The sequence below is a fragment of the Anastrepha ludens genome, chromosome 4 (assembly GCF_028408465.1).
Source record: "Anastrepha ludens isolate Willacy chromosome 4, idAnaLude1.1, whole genome shotgun sequence".
Taxonomy (NCBI): Eukaryota; Metazoa; Arthropoda; class Insecta; order Diptera; family Tephritidae; genus Anastrepha; species Anastrepha ludens.
Genome location: NC_071500.1, coordinates 129,120,139 through 129,144,643, shown reverse-complemented (window position 1 = coordinate 129,144,643; position 24,505 = coordinate 129,120,139). Strand labels below are relative to the sequence as shown.

The following is a 24,505-nucleotide window of genomic DNA, read 5'->3' as shown; positions in this document are numbered from 1 at the left end:
TGCATGTACAGTAGGGCGGGTCGATTTAAAAATCGCTCATTGCTCTATGAAAATCGTATTCTAGGGATCAAAATAAGAAACTTTGCCGAAGGAACCATACCTCTAAAACGAATTCTGATGTCCCCCAATTTCAAAATATCACCATTTTTGGCCTTTACATGAAAAAATCAGCTAAATGGCTATGTTTTTTCTTTATTTTTATTTATTTATAATATTATCTATTTTTTCTCTTAAGAAATTTATTTAGTCAGAACATATGTAAATGAATGAATGTGAGTTATAGAAAAGAAACTAAAAAGTTCGACCCATATTGAGGGACATCAGAAATCGTTTTAGAGGTATGTATGGTTCCTTCGGCAAAATTTCTTATTCTGATCCCTAGAATATGATTTTCACAGAGCAATGGGCGATTTTTTTGCCTTCCCACAAATCGACCCGGCCTAATGTACAGTAACCTTGAACAGGCAGCTGCGGTTGTTGAGCATTTAGAAACATATATTTACATACATATATGGGTGCAAACATATTTACGGAGCCGCGGGCACTCGACTTGACAAAAATTGAATATTGGCAAATAATTCTACGCGAAATATTCCAATATTGACTATTTTCGAATTGTCGAGAAAATTAGCATATGGGCGGCTCGTTTTATGAATGAAAGTACTTGCTCTTAGAACTATGAGCTCGAATTTATCAATGAATTTTTTGATGATGAGTTTTTGTTGCACAGTACAATAGTTGAAACTGTTCGGCGCCGCCGCGACTGTTCAGCGCTATGGCAACTAGGATGATGGCCGCTACGCCTGCGCCTATTAATGCATTTTGTTCTAGTAGTCGCTAGGCATAGAATTTTAGCTTTGGACGACATACGCATTTACAGGAATAAAGTGAGTGGCCTGTGTGTACGGTTCTATGTAGATGCATATGTGTATATTAATAAGCATTGTTTTGCTGGAAGTTCAGAACACAAATATGTATGTACGTACATAGGCTAGGCCATAGTATAGCATACATACATATGTATAAAAAATTCAAACCAAGCGTCCTACGAATGTTTGTGTGTATGTTAGTACGTCTGTGTAATATACGCGTTACGATGCTCGTAGTAGCAACCGCGTGTGCTGTATTGCGTCCGTATTTTTATATTCGTAAATATTTTCATTTTTAAATATTTACCGCAATTATGCCGAAAAATAATGCAGAAAAGTGTCGTGAATATCGACAGAAAAAATATTATAATGAACCTATAATTATCCCGCTCCTAATGCTGCTTTCGTCTCATTCTCTCTCAGTTTGTTTTACGGAAGGTTTCACTTCTATCGCGTCTAACCGTTAGACTGGTGTTTTTTTTTTATTTGTAAGCTGTGGTCCCCGAAGCTAGCACTTATTGCTCTAGAAAGAATTATAAACTTTGTTTTTGTCACATTTAGTTTAAGTTTATTTACGTGCAACCAATTGTATAAGGAGCCAAGATCTTTTTGCATTTTTGTTACTGCTCTAGGCAGATTTCTATCGCTGACTGTTAAGAGAGTATCGTCAGCGAATAGATTTATCTTGCAATATTTTCATGCTTTTTTATATCATTAATATAAACATTGAAGAGTATGGGAACTGGACCGATCCCTGTGGTAAGCCATTTTCGACTCCTACCTTTCTTGACATAGATGAGGTTATAACCGTTTGTTGCTTCCGATCTGACAACAAAATACGGAACCATTCAAGTTCAGTGTTCTCCACACCAATATATTCGAATTTTTTTTAACATTATTTCCCGGTCAATCGTCTCTAAAGCTCTTTTAAGGTCAATAAATACCGCCACTACATTCATTTAGGAATTGAGGTCTTTCTACTGCGACAGTACGAAGTTAAGCGCAGTTTCGCATGAATGCTTTGCTCTGAAACCGGATTGCTCCTTTATGAAAATATTATTGGACTCAATATAGAGTATTAGTTGGTTTTTAACCTCCGTTTCTAATATTTTTTTCCAAATTAGGAAGAGTGTTTATAGATCCAAGTTCCTCGGCTTTAATAGTATTTTTCACCTTCTTTACTGGTACTATGGTGCTAGTTTTCCAGTACATAGGTACTGTTCTTGACTTAAGACATCTCGCAATTATTTCTGTATATTTTCCCATTGATAGGCACCTCTTTAATGTTTTCTTTGTTATCTGTATTATTAACAACATTTTTTAAATATTTCCACATTATATGACTACCATATCTATTTGTTTCAACCTTGTGTCTATACTGAATTTTTTTAACTTCTTTCTCCTTCAATCTTCTGTTATAATGGCTTTTTGATACAACGTAAACTTTTTTTTATTAGTTTCGACTAATACTCTGTCATACCATTTATTCCTAATTTGAATATTACTTTGCTATCTAGTAGTTAACTGTTTCATTATAGACATCAGACAACTGCTAATCTGTTGTGCATAACATCAGTGGTAGATCTATGCAGGTCAGCGAAGTTGCACTGTCTCAGGGAATTTAAAAGGTTTTCAGGGCTGTATCCCTCCCAGGAAGTTAACTCTGACACTCAGTAATTGGGCCTTGTTCTTTTATGTTGCACTGGAACAATATAGTTTCGTGGTCTGATATTCTTTGTTCCTCTGCTTTTTCACATACAGGGTGGCTGATGAAAGCCGCTACCAAAAAAAAATTGAATAACTTTTTTTCTTTTTAAGTTATCTGTTCCATTTTTGTTTTAATTTGCAGATTGATCTTTAAAATTTATTAAAATGGATAACTGGGACACGCAAACAAGAATTTGGATAGTCCGCCGCTATCACGCACTGGAGTCCGTAGTTTTGGTACAGAGCAGATGGACCATAATGAGACTGGTGAATAATTTTGCTGAGCAAGGAACAGTCGCAAGAAGGCCTTATCATCGAAACCCACCAGTTCGGACGGAGGAAACGATCGCTGCTGTAGCTGCAGCTATACAAAGCAATCCAAGGGTTTCAACAAGAAGCTTATCTGCTCAACTTGGTGTCAGCCGACAGTCATTGCAAACAATAATGCAAAAAGATTTAGACTTATTTCCCTACAAAATTCAAATGGTTAACAAACTGAATGCAGCAGACTTGCCGATTCGCTTGGAATTTTGCCAGAAGATCCTGCAAATGGTGGAAGAAGACCAAAACATGTTAAACTGCCTTTTCATGTCTGATGAGGCCCATTTCGATTTAAACGGCAATGTGAACAAACGAAATTGTCGAATATGGAGTACTTCTAACCCACAGATACTCCACGAGACGGAATTGCATCCTCTTTGCGTGACAGTGTGGTGTGCGGTTTCTTCACGCTGTATTGTCGGGCCTTATTTTTTTGAAGAAAATGGTCACACCGTTACGGTTACTGGAGACCGTTATTTGAAAATGCTGAAAGAATTTTTCTATCCAGAACTACGCCGAAAGAGAATTCCTTTCAACTCTGTGTGGTTTCAACAAGATGGGGCAACGTCTCACATAGCCCAGACTGTTATGACAGAGTTGCGACGAAAATTTCCCAATAAACTGATTTCAAGAAACTCCGAATTTCGTTGGCACCCCAGGTCGCCTGACCTTACTGCACCTGACTTTTTCTTGTGGGGTTTATGTAAACAAGAAGTTTATAAAACAAAGCCAACAAATTTGGATGAACTAAAACAATCCATTCGGGCAACAATTGCGGCTATTCCTGTCGCAACTCTCAAAGCAGCAATGAACAACTTTTTACTAAGATGCCGCACTTGTGTCAACGAGCATGGGGGGCATTTAAATTCAATTATTTTTAAAACTAGTTAAGCTACATTTAATAAAATTTAATGACCTTCAACTTGAAAAAAAAATAAATGAATTCCATACACTAAAAAAAATTATTTGAGTTTCTTAATGTAGCAAAATTCATCAGCCACCCTGTACTACCTCATGCGTATTCGAGTATAGTAAGTCGATCAATGTTTCAATGTGTTCAGTAACCCGTGTATTACAATTTATTAGGTGCTTCATTGCTTGTTGAGCGAAAATCTCTTCAAGTTGCTTACTATATGTCGAAACAATATTAATACAATAGTATTTACCAAGTTGTCGCATATTTCCTACAAAATGGTCTCCATATAAGTAAGAAAATCAGCATCACTTGCACTATATATATATATACATATATACATATATTATATTCATATAATTGGCGCGTACACCCTTTTTGGGTGTTTGGCCGAGCTCCTCCTCCTATTTGTGGCGTGCGTCTTGATGTTGTTCCACAAATGGAGGGTCCTACAGTTTTAAGCCGACTCCGAACGGCAAATATTTTTTAATTTTTATGAGGAACTTTTTCGTGGCAGAAATACACTCGGAGGTTTGCCATTGCCTGCCGAGGGGCGACCGGTGTTAGAAAAATGTTTTTCTTAATTTTGGTGTTTCACCGAGCTTCGAACCTATGTTCCCTCTGTGAATTCCGAATGGTAATCACGCATCCACCCATTCGTACTTGCACTAGGTGAGTGATATATCACCCCGATCTTCCATTTGGTTTTGCAATTTTTCAACTAAATAACTAAGCACCACCATATTGTTTTAAAGTCTAGTGTGTTTTGCATGGTAATTATTACTCCGCCTGTATGTCTACTGTATGAATCGCACCTAACTAATTGATACGTTTGGAACTTTAATTCTGAATTGTTTACTTCATCTGTTGTACATGTTTCAGAATATAGAACTATACCCGGGTCAACAGTCTCAATAAGTCTTTCGAGTTCAGCTTTATTAGCTATAATACTATTTATATTAAGATATACGCACTTTAAATAATTGTGTGGTCCTCTGTTCGATTTTAGTTGCTAACATCCTACCCTTTGCTTTTCAAGTTTAAGTCGTCTAATGTAGACCGGACACTCCCGACTAAATGCAATGTGTTCGGTGTCAAGATTCAGCCCTAAATATTTGTTGACATCACAACAGTAACAACAAATTTGTTTTGGATTACTCTCAGTGCAGTTCTCTGATTTGTGTTCCCCCATACATTTGCTACATCCTAATTTTTTGCTGCAGTTGTTAGAACCATGGTTGAAACCCAAACACTTGTAGCACCTTTGTACTGTTTGCCCATCATAGACGGGACAGCGGTCCCAACCAATATTTAGTTTTTAGCCTCTATGACCTGTAAACAAAATTTGTGTTCGATTTCAATTATCGCATTGAAAGTCTCCTTATTGTTTTTCGACCTAAAAATTGTTTATGCATTTTAAGTTTGCAGCATTTAGGTCCAGTAGTTGTGGATTTGTTTTGTCCTGGATCTCGTCGAAGTAATTGAAGAGGTGCCTCCTGACATGCCTGGGAGCCGGCTCTGGGTCAAGCAGGTGGCTACATGGGTGAAACCTGCGGTAGCTCCCTAGTATATAGAAACTGTTTGCTGATCAGTTTGTTGTGCTTCTTCACATGGAGCATTTGTGCTGCATTATGTAGGTGTTGTAGAGGCGACATCAGGGGCATCCCGCCGCTGTCCGAATAGCAGTGTCTTAACATGTCTGAAGCTTTATTTACTGCATATGAATAGATCCAGGCGACAAGACAGGTGCAGCGTAATTAAGAACCGGACGGCAAATTTCTTTAAATGTCGCCAACAACATTTCTTTGTCTTTGCCCCAAGTATTGTCGGCTAGCGATTTGAGGACCTTGTTACGGTTTTGGACTTAAGTAGCAATTGCTCTTGAGTGCGCAGAGAAGGAGAGCAAATTTAGATTTTTTTAGTCAAACCTGTATCTGTACTCAAGAGATAAATAAAGGGACTTTAATATAGTGGAAACTCTACAGAGAAAAAACACTCTTATTGCTCAAAAGAGGGGCTTCGAGATAGTTCAAGGTGATAACACATCACGGATGTCATTTTAGCTGTCAAAGTCATTACATTCCATACAAACAAAAAATTCGAATACAAGTGAAATGTATTTAATTTTCAAAATATTCAAATCACTTTATTACAAACTAAGCGAAATATAAAACTAGTACTCACTCAGTATCGCTTTCACTATGGATCTCTGCCTCGTTCTCAAATTCGGTTACTGCATCATCGTACTCCTTCGATTTAATTAAGAACATTTCACCCTAGCCATATAAAAATAACATTTGTTTTACATGCGATTAAGCGTGTATAAGCTGCAGCAAATTGCCATGTTTAGATAATAATCTGCAACATCAATTGAAGTAGAATTAAAGCTGCGAGCGACGACTTGCAGCAAGGGATGGGTAAAGGTATAAGGCAACGGCACACAAATCAGTTTCACTGCATAAGTAGAAATGAGATTTTAGAAAAATACTTTTAAACTAATTAATCCGAACTTTCTATCTTTATGTGATATTTTCTCTAGAACCATATATCTTATATGAGATGAGGCCCAGTGGTTTTAGCGACATAACAAGTGGCTTCGAAAAATCGTTTTTACCTGCAGAGCCTCGCCGGAAGCTCGTCACCTCCAAAAATAAATGAAAATGATCAAAAACAACACCTGCAATCAAAGTTAAAATTTTTTCTAATTTCACTAAATAATTATTTACTTAATACCTTTATCCAAGCATAGACCTTCGGTGCAAGCTACCGAGATTCAGGAAGATTGCTTCGATATATATTGTATATTCCTGCAATTGTAATTGAAATTAAAAACAAATTCATTATAAATAACATTTAGAAAACAAACTGCTGACGATTGAGAAAAAAGGAAATGACACAAACGAATAAGTGTTCCCAACGAATTTTTAGTATGATCAAGTTTATGTTTTACTAAAATAATAACTGCAGACTTGAGCAACATTGTTCATGAATTAAGAAGTCGATTTTTTATATGGGCGCGGGAAAGCTTATTGAATACAGAACCTTGTAATATTGAATCATAGGGCGCAATCTTGTTTCTATTATTCTTGATTATAGGTAGACGGAGGACTATTGGCATTCTCCAAGGGCATGCCAACGTTAAATTTGTTAGTAGTCTGTAAATATACATGGAATATTTTATTTTGGAACTCAACTCTTCAGTTATAAATCTATTAGACACATTTGTTCAGAAATGCTTTTATGTAATATACCTTCTTTACTCTATATTTTTAGATATAAAAAATTATTTAACGAACCAAAAATCTATTTTCAGATAAATGTAGAAAAATATGAGGACGATCAATTGCTTTCTACCATTCGCAGGAACCGGAATTACACTTTTGAAGATGAGGTAAATAAAGCTTTCGTGTTCGGATTATGCTTTTCATTCATTGAAGTTTCGTTGGTTTATAAGTATTATAAGCACTTCTATATTCTTGATATACAACGATTTTGTATTGAAATCCAATCGCATCGCATCAATTTTCATGGCATGCTTGCATTGGAATTTATTGCACAATTGCGACAAAATATGTTGGATCGACGCGTTTTGATCCCTATAATCATAACCCGGAAGGTTAATATTTATTGTTAACCGTTATAAAGTTATTAACAAAATTGAAAGATCTTTTTACTGCTGAAGATGATCTTGGATGGACTATGAAAATGTTTTTGACCGCTCTACGATGTTACTTAGGGTTATGGTAGGGTTGGCCTGGTTGGCATTAAGCCAGGCATAGACCTTTTGGTTCCTAACGATACCAGATGGAGACCGACTTCTCTGAATACTGAAAGTACAGGGTGAACGATATGAAGTGTTACCTATTCAAAACACCATAACTTTTTTGTGTGAAATTAGTTTTTATTGATTTCAAAGACAAAATTGTTCAAAAATGATTACAATTTTATCATACAGTTTGTTAAGAATATCTTTGCATAGTAAAGAAAAATTTAAAATTTTAGCTTTGATCGAGAATTCCAACAACAAATAAAAAAGCAAACAAAAAATTTATACACACATTCCATTACTGTACTTGTCTACGACTATTAGGCGCCAGCAGTTATTAAATAAACACACACATTAAAAAAACAACAACAAAAAAAGATGTTTACCCTATTTAAAAAGTGTCAACAAAATCTTTGCATAACTGATGAAACAACAAAAAATGCAGTTATTTTCCGCGAATTTCATTAATTTGAGTTTTTTTTTTGCAAATGGTATGGAATGTGAAAGGGATAAGAAATTATTTAGTTGTAAAGTGATTGTCTTCAGTGCTTCAAGTGATCTCAGATTTGAATAAAAAAAAATGCCAGGAAAACGAGTTTCAAAAAATATTATTCAATTAGTGTATTTCATCACTACAAAGGCAAATCAGCCAGAGAAATCGCCGATATGTTCTCCCTCAAAATTAGAACTGTATATAATATAATAAACCGTGCTGAAAATGAAGAACGTAAAATTATTAAAACTATTTATAATAGCCCGCAAAGCAGTACAAGAGAATTAGCTCTTCAAGTGGAAAAAGACTACCGGTTAAGAGTTTCTCATGAAACTGTTTGAAAAGTGTTACAAAAACACAAATATTCTTCAAGAGTGGTTAAGAAAAAACCCCTGACATCAGCACAAAACGTTGATAAAAGATTGCGATTTGCCACCGAGCACATATCACTTCCCACAGAGTACTGCGATGACGTTATTTTCTCAGATAAGACGAAAATGATGCTCTAGTACCATGATGGACCCCAGAAAGTTTGGCGTAAGCCTGCCACAGAACTACAAAACAAAAATATTATCCCTACCGTAAAGTTTGGAAAACTGTCAGTAATGGTTTGGGGTTGTATATCAACAATGGGAGTGGGTGAAATCCAAATTTTGAACGAAATAATAACCAAGGAAGTAGATCTTGATATTTTAAAAAACGAATTGACTTCCAGTATTAGAAAATTCGGCTTTGTTGACCCGGTAAATTCGAACAAATTTAAATACAAATACTATCAAGATAATGATCCCATACATAAATCTTATTTATGCAGGTCCTGGTTACTCTGCGACTGCACCAAAGTTATTGATACTCTCGCCGAAAGTCTCGTCATTAACCCAATTAAAAATTTGTGGGTTAATTTAAAAATAAAAGTAGGAAAAAGATCGCCAACTAATAAAACTGAATTAATAAGATTCATCAGAGAAGAGTGGGGAAAAATACCATTGGAATATGATATTCCGAAACTAGTTAAATCAACTAAATAATTTCTTACACCTTTCACATTCCATACCACTTGAAAAAAAAACCCCAAATGAATGAAATTCGCGGAAAATAACTGCATTTTTTGTTGTTTTCATCAGTTATGCAAAGATTTCTTTAATACTTTTTAAATAGAGTAAACATCTTTTTTTTGGCAGCCGCCGTAGCCGAATGGCTTGGTGCGTGACTACCATTCGGAGTTCACAGAGAGAACGTTGGTTCGAATCTCGGTGAAACACTAAAAATTAAGAAAAGCATTTTTTTAATAGCGGTCGCCCCTCGGCAGGCAATGGCAAACCTCCGAGTGTATTTCTGCCATGAAAAAGCTCCTCATAAAAATATTGCCGTTCGGAGTCGGCTTGAAACTGTAGGTCCCTCCATTTGTGGAACAACATCAAGACGCACACCACAAATATGAGGAGGAAGGGTGTATGCGCCAATTATATATATATATATATAAATATGTCTTCTAAATAAGCGAAACGATTGTTTTAGCTGCTTGTGTCAACAAAATCGCCCTTAACTTATAAAGTGGTTTCGTCTTTGAATTTTATATTATTGAAATTTTGGAATACATTCCTTTGCTCTCTTATAGTGAATAAACGTATAATTAATATATGTATATCTTTACCTATGTGATTCTCCATTTAATAAAAAGTGTGCACAAGATGAGTAATATAGCCGTGAAGCTAGAATTTTACTTTGAAAAAAGGCAGGGCTTGTGACTTTACGTTATTAGTTATACAATCCTTTAACGAAACCTCCAACAATACTGCGAAGACTTTTATCTCCGCAGTTAACGATGCTATGCAGGGCGTCCGGTTTTTTCATTAATTGAGCCTTGTCTTCATGCAGAAAATGGGTTGAATAGAGAGCAGAATAAACTTACGCAATAATTTCGTATCAACAGCATATGTCCAATGTAATTTAACGATTTTATATTTAATACATCAATAATCAGAGAGAGTTTTGAGGAAAAAATATTCTTATCGAGAGATATTAATTATTAAGAACCACATGTAATTTATAAAGTCAAGTTTATCAGTTCCAATTTTCGCCGGCGTAGTATACGAACGTGTTTTTTTAATTCGATCCGCAACAACTAAACTGAAGAATTAGCAAACATAAAATCTGAAAAAGGACCTTCAAATTAGTAATCATGTAGAAACAAAATATTTTATTATTTTATTTATTTTTATTTTAAAAAATTGACTTAAAGAGTAAATCTTAAGCTAATTGTAACATAAAGCGATAGCGTCGAGGCCTTACGCTTATGGATATGGATTACTTTTGTACTGTGTCTTAAATTCTATTTTATTTTAAGGAATTTGGTTATTAAAGATGTTGAATCGGAGGTTGAAAAAGATAGATACGTCATTGGATTTGAGTTGCTGAAGATTTGTCTTCTGCGGGCGGTGTATAGTGGGCAATGAAGGAGGATATTTGGTATGGTACATATTACGTCCGGGTTGCACGTGCACGTAGTTGGGTTGGTATTGGTCACGAAATGTCCATGTGTAGTCTTTGTATGCCCTAGACGAAGACGCCCGAACTTTATGACGTCAAGTCGGGTCACCCTATTTTTATTATTTTTTATTAAGTCCGTTATGTGGGATTTTTTTCGGTTTACCTGTTGGTACCAGGCATTACTTGAGTTCCATGTTTGTGTTTTGCACTGAGGTTTAATATTTTACCTATCTCTGGCTCTTGTTTGGGTACATATGTATTTTCTTTTCTTGTAATTTTGAGCGATGTTATGGAGAGGGTTGTGTTTTCATACTAAAAGTTTTTTAAATAACCTTGCCGTGGTCAAGTCTCTCTGATTTTCTACCGACCGTATATTGGCTTCGAAGAGTATGTTAGCGATTGGAATAGAGCACAGTGCCTTCAGGGCAGTTCTCATAGATGAATTGAGTATTGTTTTGATTTTTTTTAACTGTGGGTTTGAGGCGAACCCGTACAAAAAAAATGCCATATTTTTATTTTCGGAATGAGTAGCGTTTTAACCAATGTGAGTAAAGTTTGGGTGTCACAATTAAACTTTGGCAATTTATTATATATGTATTAAACTACATATGTTGATGCAAATTTGTATTAAAAATTATTGAAAATTGAAAAATTTTTGTAAATAAACGTAGCGAATTAAAAAAATTTACGTCATCTGGTAGCAGGCCTACAGCAATGAATAATCATCTGAAATCAAAAACCTAAAATTGTATTAATCTACACAATAGTGGCTATCGTTGTACGTAGCCGTGGTTCTTCTTTTTTTTTGACAAAATGGTGGTGATTGGAATTTCGATGTGTGTTTTTCCCCATTTTTTTGATTTTCAACAGGCCCAAAAAAATAGTTATTTTCAAAATTTTGAAAATCGACTACGTGCAACGATAGCCAATGCGATAACAAAAATTTTGAAAAAAAGAAAATTAAAATCGGTTCATTAGTCTTCGAGAAATCGTTGCCACCGTATCAAAAAAAGTCGTTTCGAGGAAAACGCGTTTGAAATAAAGCATCGTTACGTGAGCGCTACGGGGCCGAACCGATGGGCGCTCACTTAAGTGCACATAGAAACGGGAATAAAACGAATTTCGCTTTAAAATTTTTACCACATTTTCTTGAGTAGTTATACTAACAATTTATGCAAAAAGAATCGTTTTTTTTTTTTTTTAATTTTACTGTTGCGTTCCCCCTTAATTCATTGCATGGCTGGAGGTTTATTTCATGCGATAAAATTGTGCATTTGCAATTGTTTTTACGACATATGTGAATCTATTTGCTTTTTGTTTGAGATAGTCTTATTCCTGAATACTTGCACCAGTCTAGTATGTCCCTGAAAATGCTTCTCATGTCTATTACTGGATTTTTTTCTTTAATTATTATATGTAAAGAAGTCGTCCGCGTATGCACAGAAATCGAGTTCTTTGTGAAGAGATATAATGGAGCTTAGTTTGTTGTAGGCGATGAGGAAAATGATGACCGATATGGAATTGGTTTTTAACGCGTACCGCAAATTTACGGTGGGTCATAAAGTTTATGACATATTTCGTAATGTTGGGGCCGATGTTTTCCATGTTTTAAGCTGCTCCACAATAGTGTGAATGCCGATTCTGTCATAGGTCTTTTCGAAATCGAGGGATATATGGGTTAGATGGCTTTTTGAAGAGAGTTTAGTTGACGCTAAATAATCTAAGAAAAGTAGGGTATCGCTGTTGATTTTCCTCTCATAAAACCAGTTTCACGGCTATTGAGTAGGTTGTGTTTTGTTACAAACCACCAAAGCCGATTTGCGATTATTTTGTCTAGAACTTTAGCAATACACAGAGGTTAAGTGATATTGATCTATACGAAATTCCGAGAGTTTTCTGTGCTTTGGGTTTCGGAAGTGGTATAATTAAATTATATTATATTTGAAAATTTGTGGAATGTAATTTTGAAAAACGGAGTTATAATCTTAAAAGGCGTTGTTTAAATGACTCTGAAGAGTTTTTGATCATTGGATACGATATTCTATCTATACCTGGTGTTTTCCCTTTCAATTTACTGAGTGCTGATGTTAAATCTATGTAGTTTATATCTTGTTCTATAATTATCGACTCCTTGGAAGGAATCCAGTCCACTGGGGTGTTTAATGTTGTTCTCTTTCTGGTTTGAAAGCCGATGGGGTGCGATTGTAGGCAGTGAATACCATGAGATAATTTGTATCCGCAAAATCGTCTAATATTTGTCCAGATGGTTTTTGTGGCTGTATTGGGATTTATGTCTTCTGTTAATTTCTGTATCGATAACTGTTTGGTTGACTTTATTTCGCTTTTTAATTTGGAATTTACTTTCTTGAAGCTAAGGAGATTTTCCTGAGTCATATTTCTTCTAAATATGTTGAATAGTCTATTTGGTTTTTAGGTTAGTAAGGTGGCTATTCCACCAAGGGACAGTTTTCAATTTATTTTGAGGTTGGAGGCTTCGGAATTTATGTTATGGCTAATAGGAGGATGGTTCCACATGTAGAAGTCCACGTATATGGGGAACGTTCTGATCGCCATTCACTTGGGAGTGGCCACCAAGCCACCTGTCTGTCTCCTGATCGTAAAACACGAAACCAGATCGATCATGTTGTGATAGATGGAAGACACGCTTCTAGTGTAGTAGATGTACGTACGATCCGAGGACCCAACATCGACTCGGATCACTACCTTGTTGCAGCCAAACTGCGCACACGCCTCTGTGCAGCAAAAAACGTACATCTACCTACGCAAAGAATGTTCAACATCGAAAAGCTGCAATCACAACAGACAGCCAGAAGATTCGCTACTCGACTCTCACTCCTGCTCTCAGAGAGCACTGCCGAACAAACCGGCATGTACGAGCAATGGAGCAACATTTCTCGTTCCCTACGTACCGCCGCCGAAGAAGAAGTCGGATTCCGGCGAGCCCGAAACAGTTGGTACAACGAGGAATGTCATGCTGCTGCAGAAAGAAAGATGCCGCCTATAGAGCCACGCTGCGATCAGGCGCAACGCGAGCCGTGTGGGATCGCTACAGAGAGCTAAAAAAGGAAGAGAGACGTATTATCCGAAAGAAGAAACGAGAGCCCGAAATACGTGAGTGCGAGGAGCTTGAGATGCTGGCCAATAGGAACAACGCCCGAAAATTCTTCCAGAAAGTTCGGCGGCTTACAGAAGGTTTTAAGACCGGGGCGTTTTCCTGTAAAAACAAAGACGGCGATCTGGTGACTGACGTACAGAGCAATCTTAAATTATGGAGGGAACACTTCTCGAACCTGTTAAACAGTGACAGCTGCGCATGTCACAGAGAATGTGAAGATCCCGATACCAGAATCGTTGACGACGGGATTGTCGTTCCGCTATCCGATCATGATGAGGTGAGAATAGCGTTAACGCGGCTAAAAAACAACAAAGCTGCGGGCGCCGATGGACTGCCGTGCTAAATGTGCTCTGCCCAATCCATAAGAAGGGCGATCCTGCAATTTGTGCCAATTACCGCGGGATTAGTCTTCTAAATATCGCCTATAAGGTTCTAGCGAGTACATTGTGTGAAAGGCTGAAGCCCACCGTCAACCAACTGATTGGACCTTATCACTGTGGCTTTAGACTAGGAAAGTCTACCATCGTCCAAATGTTCACAATACGTCAAATCTTGGAAAATACCCATGAAAGGAGAATCGACACACACCATCTTTTCGTCGATTTCAAAGCTGCATTCGCAGTACGGAAAGGAGTTACTTGTATGCCGCGATGTCTGAATTTGGAATCCCCGCAAAACTAATACGGCTATGCAAGATGACGTTGCTCAACACCAGCAGCTCCGTCAGAATTGGGAATGACCTCTCCGACCTCTCAGACAGGATGACTCGCTGTCGTGTGACTTCTTTAACCTGATGTTGGAGAGGATCGTACGAGCCGCAGAACTTAATCGCTCAGGCACAATTTTTTATAAGAGCATATAATTGTTGGCGCATGCCGATGATATCGACATCATCAGTCTTAACAACCGCGCTGTTAGTTCTGCCTTCTCGAAACTGGATAAAGAGGCAAAGCGAATGGGACTGGTGGTGAACGAGGACAAAACGAACGAAAACGAAACAGTCGGCGCACTTGCGTATCGTCACCCACGTCACTGTTGACAGTTATAATTTCGAAGTTTCAAAAGATTTCGTGTATTTAGGCACATTAACAGCAGCATTAATACCGATAACAATGCCAGCCTTGAAATCCAACGTAGAATCCCTCTTGCTAACAAATGCTACTTTGGACTAAGTAGGCAACTGAGCAGTAAAGTCCTCTCTCGACGAACGAAACTAACACTCTGCAAGTCTCTCATCATGCCCGCCCTAACGTATGGCGCAGAAGTTTGGACGATGACAACATCCGATGAAGCGACGCTTAGAGGATTTGAGAGAAAGATTCTGCGCAAGATTTTTTGACCTTTGCACGTTGGCAGCGGAGAATATCGCAGGCGATGGAACGATGAGCTGTATGAGCTTTACGACGACATAGACATAGCGCAGCGAATAAAGATCCAGCGGCTACGTTGGCTGGGTCATGTCGTCTGAATGGATACAAACGCTCCGGCTCTGAAAGTATTCGATGCGGTACCAGGTGGTGGTAGCAGAGGAAGAGGAAGGCCTCCTCTGCGTTGGAAAGATCAGGTGGAGAAGGACTTGGCTTCACTTGGTGTGTCCAACTGGTGCCGGTTAGCACGAGAAAGAAACGATTGGCGCGATTTATTAAACTCAGCCAAAATCGCGTAAGCGGTTATAGCGCCAATTAAGAAGAAGAATAGGTCTGATTGACTCGTTGTGGATACATCTTCTTTCGAATAGTGACCAATTTGCAAGATTGACTTGGAATTTGGGCGAATGATTTCTCGTTGGAAATAAGGAAATAAGAATCGGAAAGTGGTCGCTTCCATTTAAGTCGTCTGAGATCTTCCATTCCGGACGTGCGGCGAGGTAGAGAGAGAAAAAAATCAAATCGAGGTGAGTGAGCGTGTTATGTGTAGAAAGGTGAGTAGGAGATTTGTCATTTAAAAGTATATAGTTGGATTGGTTGATGAAGTTTGCTAGTCTGTTACCCTTTCGGTTCTTTTTGTGTGAGCCCCAGTTTTGGTGCCTGCTGTTAAAGTCACCTGAAATAAATACGTTTTCTAAGTTGGAGGAGGGTGGAATGTATGCTGATGTACTTCTGAATTTTCTCAAAGAACAAATTTCCAATGTTAAGTTGTCGAAATCTTTACTTGTTGATACCATTTGGTGTTGGATGGATTTATGTATAAGAAGGGCTGTTCCACCGTATGGCAGATTTGAGTTGTAGGAATACAGTGAAAAATTGTTGGGGATAGGAATATTTTGGAAGTTTGAGTGGATGTGGGTTTCTTGTATAGATATAATTTGATGTTTGTATGTTTTTAATAGTAGTAATAATTCTTTCTAGTTTTTTATATAACCGTTCATATTCCATTGCGGTATTTGAAATGTCATATCAAATGGAATTATAGTGTAAATATTATATATGTATATGTATTTTCTTGTGGTTACGTTTGCTTATTTATATGTAAATACCTATGTATAGATTATGTATAGCGGCCGCCGTAGCCGTACGGCGCAGGATTTTCTAGGAGGAACTGTGTACCGCTAAACCAGATAGAATTATTCTATTCGTCCACGTTACAACTCCGAGACACTTGATCCGCGAGATTTTGCTTAGTTGGCACATGTCGCCAAGTAGCTTTATCCGTAAACTCTTGGATTTCGGACACTCTGTTTTCATCAAAAGTCTGTATTACAGATGGTTTCGTTTTGATCCAATGCAAAACAATTGCGGAGTCTGTCCAGAAGTTTATATTTTCAATTTCCCCGACTCAACATTGGCTCTATTCGTCACCATAATTTGGCCAACAAGTGGGTTGCCGAGAGGTGTAGACGCGGAAAAGATTTAGACTTCAGCGGAGCCACTCTAGACTTTGCAGTAAGCAGCGTACATTTCGATCCACCAGCCGATTGGCTACGTTTGTATACGCAGCAGCCCTAAGCTCGTATTGAGGCGTCGACGAAGCCATGAATTTGACAGCTTGCACAAGACTCGGTATGTACAAACCGAGGAATGCTTATTGATGGTAGCTGCAATGAATTGGCTTTGAGATTTTACCAGCTGGTGTCGAGGCGCAATGGAATCGACTCATTCCAATCTAGTTTTTGCAGCCAAAGCTCTTGCAATAATATTTTTGCTTTGGTAACTAGTGGGACAAGTAAACCAGGAGGATAGAAAAGACGAGCCGAAACTGAAAATATGTTTCGCTTAGTGGCTCGTAAACTGGTAAAGTTGCCATTTAAGTCAAACCGTAACAAATCTTCCTTCGGCAACCAATGGATTCCAAGTGTTTTTGGGGAGTCTGTGTCATTGAAATTTAAGGCCTTCTCAGAACTCTCACAATCGAAGAATGATGGGTGATTTGAAAACCACTTAGATTATTTGAATCCTACCGAGTTAAATATTTTAACTATCTCACTTCTAATATGGTAAGATCTAGAGATACGAAATTTTCGGATCCTGTAAGAAGGTCGTCGACATAAAAATCTCTTTTTATGGCCTTTGAGCCGAGTGGATACATATTTGTATTAGCATTGCTGAGCATTTGTAAACACCGTCTCCACACTGCAAGCTGAAACTTTTTGCCTTCTTCATTCATGAGAATTTGACGGTACATTTTAGTAATGTCCGCCGTAAATGCATATTTTGCAAACAAAAACGAAGAAGTGTTGAATACAGCTCTTCTTGAATGGTCGGCCCAAGCATCAAGATTTCATTGAACGTAATTTGAGAAGAGGTATAGCTTGATGCGTCGAAAACAACACGTAATTTAGCCGTCGTACTTTCAGGTCGAAAGGTGCATTTATGCGGAATGAAGTAGGGTGGCTCTCTCGGGATCTTATTTTTTGTTGGGCACATGTGACCCAATTCGATGTATTCATTCATGAAATCCAGATTATTATTATTATTATTAGAAGGCCATTACGCACTGCGACCAGAGTTGATCTATTGTGAAAGGCCTATTTTGTAACCCTGAGTTTTAGGCTTTTTAGAAATTTTAGCACAGTTTTGGGTTTGTTGTTCCAAAGATTGCATGAAGACACTACGATACCACCAAGGTGGTGAAGTCTTTGTCTGCCCAACGCAGGACATTCACAAAGCACATGTTCTGAGCTTTCTATGTCCATTTCGCAAAAGCGGCAGACATTGGTCTCGGATAGACCAATGTTATTTAGATGGTACCTCAGGCTGCAGTGACCTGTAAGGTATCCAGTTAAAAGACGCAGATCTACTCTGTTTAGTGAGAGAAGTTTGTCAGATATTCCTTTGTTGGGACTTAGGAATAGTTTAGCTTGACGCTGACCGGCACAGTTTAGCCAGTGTGCGGCAAGTTCTCTTTCTTCCCATTTCCTAAGGAATTCATTTATGTGGCCTTTTGTTAGTCCACAGAAAGGCTCAGGACCAGTAAGTTGCATATTTGCTCCTTGTTTTGCAAGGTCATCAGCCATTTCATTTCCCACATGTCCTTCATGTCCCGGAATCCAACATAGTGTTACTGTGTTGAGGTTTCCTAGCGTATTTAGAAGGTTTAGGCAATCATTTACCAATTTAGAGGTGATAGTTGTTGATAGAAGGGCTTTTAGAGCCGCTTGGCTATCTGAAAGTATGTAGATGTGAGTACCTCTCATTTTCCTCCTAAGGCATTCTCTCACACATATTTCGATGGCATGTATTTCTGCCTGGAATATAGTTGGGTAGGATCCCATCGGAATCGATTTTTTGAATTTGGGCCCATTGATTCCTGCCCCTGTTCTACCATTTTCCAATTTGGACCCATCAGTAAACCATAGCTGGGAGCCAGGTTTGAAAGTGATAGAGTTAGTTCTCCAGTCTGTTCGTTCATTGATTATAACTTGGAAGTTCCTGAAGAGTATTGGTTTGGGTGATAGTATATCATCCCTATGAAGAATGGGACTGTGTAGGAAGTCTTCTAAGATCTTTAAATGTCCTTTCATATTCCCACTTTTAAGTTCAGATATACCTTTTAGTCTTAAGGCACTCGAGCGAGCTTCCCTTTCAATTAGAATTGGAGGCGGTGGTATGTTCAGGAGCACACCCAATGCATCCGTGGGACACGTTTTCATAGCCCCTGTAATGCCAACACATACCAGGCGATGCAGTTTGCTTAATTCGTTTGCCGCCTTTCTTTGCTTGACCTTGGGCCACCATGCTAAAGATGCATAGGTGACTATGGGTTTTACAACTGTGGTGAATGTCCAGAAGGTCATTCTAGGGCTTAGTCCCCATGTCTTGCCAAAAAGCCTTGTACAGGCAAAGAATGCCCTTGGGGCTTTTGAAGTAACTCTCTCAATATGGGAGTTCCACGTAAGCGTTTTGTCAAGACTAACGCCAAGATAGTTCGCTTCTGTCGAGGGTCGGACATTTGAGATTTATGTTCCTTCTCCTAGTAAACGGTACAAGAGTTGTTTTGGATGGGTTGATGGAGAGCCCTTTTTCCGTGCACCATTTGTTTATTATTGTAAGGGCTTGCTGCATGCGATCCGAAATGGTTTCCTCATGCCAGCCTAATACATAAACTACTAGGTCATCAGCGTAACCCTGAGTGTGAAATCCTAGGTTATTCAGTTTGTGGAGAAGTTCATCTATGACTAGAGTCCACAGAAGAGGTGAGAGTACGCCACCTTGAGGGCAATCTCTTGTGGCTTTAATAGATTTGATTGTTCCTCCTAGTTCGGTGCTGATCGTCCTAGATTTCAGCATGAATATTATCCATCTAGTGATGGGTTCAGGTACCTCCTTTAGATATAGGGCATTATAGATTGCCTCATAGGAGGTGTTATCAAAAGCTCCTGATATGTCAATAAATGCACATAGAGCTATCTGTTTGGACTCAATAGCCTTTTCAATAACTGTTACCAGGCTGTGTATTGCAGTCTCAGTGGATTTTCCCTGTTGATAGGCAAATTGAAGTCGATGCAGTGGGAATTTAGCTAGATTGTATTCCCTAATATACTGATCAACTATCTTTTCCATTGTTTTGAGGAAAAATGAGCTGAGACTAATTGGTCTGTATGATTTAGGCAATTGTTCGGGTTTTTTCCCTACCTTTGGAATAAATACGACCTTAACCTCAGCCCATTTTGTAGGCAAATATCCTAGCAGTAAGCTTGCTTTGTATAGTCTGGTCAAATTAGGGATAATATGGTGTGCACCCTGCTGTAAGAGACAGCTCAAGCTCAGATATAAGCTGAATGTGACGCTTACAGCAGTTAACACTTTGTTCTAAATGGAAGTGAAAGTAGTCCCAGTTAGTTTTTCTGGGGTTTCTGTAAATTGTCATTTGTGGTTTGGTTGCACCTATATCGAATCTAATATGTCTGTGATCCGACATAGATGTTTCCTCTGACACATGCCAATTTGAGATTTCGGACAAAACATTATGGCTAGAGAGAGTGATGTCAAGGACTTCACCTCTGATTGCATTAATGAATGTAGGTTCGTTGCCTCGGTTTAGGATTGATATATTATACCTAAGTAGAAATTCAATAAGGTACTCACCTCTTGGATTGATGTTTGTGCTTCCCCACGCTGTGTGGTGCGCATTTGCATCACAGCAGAGGATCCACCGGAGACGTTTTTGCTGGCAATATTCCACCAGGGCTATAACCTCCCTTGTTGGAGCAGTGACCTCATCACCTGGAAGGTAGGCGGAGGCAAGTACTACCTCATGCTCACCTTTGCTCGTTGGCACTTTTACCCAAATCGCCACCAGGTCTTCTGTAATGAACTGTGATATTGGGATAAAGGTTAGTTGATTATTTATTATCAACGCCGCTCTGGGACGGTCTTTGTTGGCAGCATATATCAACTTACCGTTTACGCTCTGGAGTCCCAGAACGACTCCTTTACGTACCCATGGTTCTTGAATGAAAGCTACATCCAAGAGTTCTTGGTTAAATCTCTTCGTAAGCACGTCCGAGGCTGCTTTTGCGTGATGGAGATTTATTTGAAGGCATCCGAGTTGCCTTCTGGTGTTGTAAGATTTACGCTTAGGCCAGGTCATCTAGTGAACCTTCGTTTGGCAATGGCTGCCTTTTTTTGCCTCGGTTGCTTTTCAGCAGGACTGCTTCCTCAGCGGACGTCTGATCCCCTCTTCGATCCTTTTTGTGGCTGTGGCTGTGCGCTTTTTTATCAGCCTACAGCGGGGGTCGCATGCGAATACCCTCGGCCACGTTATGGCGCCATGTGCCGGATGTTGTTGGCTTTCCTGCCTCTTGTCTGGAGCAGCTGGCCTTTTCGTCCTGGGCTATTGAAGCCGTTGGAGTCAAAGTTCCCGCTTCCTCAGAGCTTTGTTTCGCCGAGGATTCAGAGTCCTTTTCGATAACCTTAGGCGGATCAATCGGGCCTTTAGATTTTGGCCGAAGTTGGGTTTTACCGAACCCGTAGTTCAGCCAGTTGTTGGAAGTCTTTATGACTTCTGCGGAGATAGGGTCGATAGCAATGGTAATTTCTACCACAGTACCCTTGCGCACTCTGTTGAGCACCCGCCAGTCATTTGTGTTGAGGCCCTCGTTTTGGCCGTCGAGGAGGCTAATAATATCCTCAGTTGTGGTGCTGTCCAATTCTGGAAAGTGACCAACGAAGATTTGTGGGCGCGGTATGTCCGCTTCCTGCACAATCTTCAGCTGTGCATCTTTCCACGGCTTCAGCTTAGGAACTACTTCCTTTAGCCAACTAGCCGTTTCATCGCAGCCACATGATATAACTATATATCCTGGGCGAAAGGTGCAGCTATTAAATTTGGGCTTTGCAGCCCCAGTCTGCTTTTTCCTTATCGCCTCCAGGATAGCATGTTGTATGGCCGTTAGTCTCTCCGTCGACCATACCGTAGTTGGATAATCATGAGGAATTATTCCCAACTTCGTGCTGCACGCCGCGTCTTTGTAAGACATTTTTGTTGAGTCTACCTTGACTTCTGGATTAGGCACTGCTGCCTTTGGCCCTTCCGTTTCGGTAGTCTCTACTGCCTTTTTTCCAACGCTAGAGTTCCCCTGTAAATTGGCACGCTTAGGGGAGCTTTGCTTTGGCGTGGTGCTGCTGGAGCGTTGTCGCTTCAGATCAGCTGGTTTTTGAGCCAACTCTCTTGCCTCGTCGATGCTGTGACCTTTTCTCAGGAAGTACTTCAGGCGTTTTCTGGCGGCACCGCAAAGCCGCACCTTGTCTTCGTCCTTTCTTCCTGTGTCACAAGTGGGAGAAGATAATAGTTTCTCCTCTTCCTCTGGTGATATGGTAGCTTTGCCGTCTGGCCCCAAGGCCACGTCGTCAACTTCCATATCCGTGATTTCGCTGACAGTTGGAGGGCATTGTTTGCCCTTAGCTGCCTGCGATGTTGTAGGTAGTTCGGCACTATTTACCGAAAGGTCGTTATCGACCTGGTTTATATTGGGCACTCCTGCCTTTTTTAATGAATTGTTTAACTCTGCCATGTGGTCCCACGAGTGAAGGGGAAGGGAAGGTCGAGCCACGACAGTGCCCCGGTGTCGCGGTAAGGCTAATTACAACCAGAGGGCGCCCGATATCTGGAGGTCACCGTTATAAGACACACTTACGTAGTGCCATTCATCCTATAGGCACGGTTCGAATTACACCTAGGATTACGGGTTTTTTCGAGTTATGCCTCTCTAGATCCGCCATTTTTGGTTAAAAGCAGGGGCACCTCGTGCAGGAGTGGCATTCTGCCACAATGGTCGGTCTTTAGGCTACTGGCACAACTGCCATACGCCTCTGTGTGCATTCCCCCAAGAAGCAACGTACACTTCACCCCCAAGAAATCCAGAAACATTTGACGAAGTTCTGGATCTTTCAAGGCCTTTATCTCCAGGGCCTGAAACCGCCGAGCCGCGGTTTCATAGGAATTACCGAGTAACTTACGGGCATCTTTGAAAGACAGTCTTACCTGAAGCCTTCCTGACGGCAAAACTGTAGTAGTTTTGACGAAAATGTTTTCATACTCTATTTGTGGAACTAGCCCCTGAAGGTGGTTTTCCCATCGCCCAGAACCTTTGGACAATGGAATCTATATTTGTTAGATCTTCTTCAGTATTGCATAATGTGCTACTGACTGTGAGAGGAGGTTGGTGGCCCAGCCTAAAAGTGTCTTTTGCAATGTTTGGTGATTAGGGCTGGCCTTAATATGGTCTACAGCTAAAAGCTCGAAAAATGTTTCAGCACCCAACAGAAGATCATTAATATTTACGTTACGATCTGAATGGCTGGCTGAAATGGATCGCATTATCCAAAATTGTGCCGAAAACTTGTAATTATTGACCCGCGATTTAACAAACGTTTTTAATTTCGTCCTTACTTTTTTAGTTGTATTTCCGATGCCGATAAAATTTAAGGTCGTACCTTCGCGACGAATTCTTAATTTCTTCGCCAAATCCTCTAAGATGAAATTCTCCTGGGATGCAGAATCCAGCAAAGCTCGTGCAGGAAGGAGAGTGCCTTTTATGGTACTACCTTTACGGAGCTACCTTTTACCTTGACTAGGGCTGTAGCCAACATAACGCGATCTGGCGCACTAGTCGTGTGCATGGCATGCGAAGACGAAAGTTGTGGTGTAGTTGCGAAGGATACAGATGCAGCAACGTGTGATGCGAACGGTTGCAAACACGACACGGATTCGCTTTGCACTTTGAAACTGAGTGCCCATTTCGTAAACAATTTATACATAAGCAGACTGATTTACCAAACTAAAATCGCTGCTAAGCAGAGAGAGAGTTAAAAGTAGGGCACGCGGGTAAAGTATGATCCTTTGATTAACAGTGTGGACACACCGGCTGTTTTATATATGAAGTCATTAAGGCAGATTTTGTCCTCTCCGAATGCAGGTGGGGTTTCTGTATGCTGTGACTGATTGACGGCTTTAGCCTCGACGTTGAGGCTTCATCGGCAGATAGATGTTGGTAGGGTTTATTTAATGCTGCCTCACATTCACGCCATAATGGCATACTTGGCAGCTCAAAAAGTTCGGAAATTGTCATAAACTTGTTTGAGACTAACCAACGCCTTCGAATAAACTTCGTCTAATCCCAAACTCTCGAACAGACTCATAAAATTTTTAAATTCTGAATATTCCCCTTTAAATTTAGGTAGCGACATTTTGGGTAGTCGCGCTATGGATGCAAAAAAAGATGTTTCGGCTATTGACGATTTATTTCTCGCCAAAATAGGTTTTATAACGGACTTAGTTTCCACTATTAGAGCCTCTAACTCCCCACGGGCCATGTCTTCCTCGTCGATTTCTTCAATATTCGATTGGCACTTCATAAGCTTCTCGCTATGAGAGTTCAAAATGTCAAGTCGACACTCCAATTCAATTGGATCTAACGACGTTGTTTTTTTTCGAAGAGACCTGTCTTTATGAGCACTATACTATTTTTCCCAACTGTTCGCTGTCGCTTTAATGATTTCAATTCCATCATCTCTTATTAGAGGCTTGGAATTGCTGTCTTTGGTTTGGTAATTTTGAGCTAAATTATTTAAACTCAATTTACTCAAGGTCCACAGAAACGAAAAAATATCTGTGAGAATTTGCAGTTTAAAAAACGAAAAAGTGGCTGAATAGCCGGCACACCTTGTAAAGGGTGATTTTTTAAGAGCTATAGGAAAGTTTTTCAAAAAAACACACGTAAAATTCACAGTCCATATAATTTAATGTTTGAAGATTATTTCATGCAAATGTTGACCGCGACTGCGCCTCAAATCGTCCATCCGCTTAGTCCAATTTTGGCATACTCTTTCCAATGTTTCGGTCGGTATCTCACATATAAATGATTTAATGT

At 39.4% G+C, this 24,505-nt stretch overlaps 1 protein-coding gene across 4 annotated transcripts in view; it reads left to right on the top strand.

Annotated features, from left to right (window-relative positions):
- Nucleotides 1-24,505, top strand: part of LOC128861181 (acireductone dioxygenase) — a 59,206-nt gene that overhangs the window by 7,600 nt on the left and 27,101 nt on the right. For 3 of the 4 annotated variants that reach the window (XM_054099113.1, XM_054099111.1, XM_054099110.1), the window contains one exon: nucleotides 7,124-7,201. In XM_054099113.1, the coding sequence (XP_053955088.1) occupies nucleotides 7,124-7,201 (78 nt within the window). Of the gene's footprint in view, nucleotides 1-6,962; nucleotides 7,053-7,123; nucleotides 7,202-24,505 lie in introns of those variants that run through there. The other variant, XM_054099112.1, reaches the window with a different exon arrangement.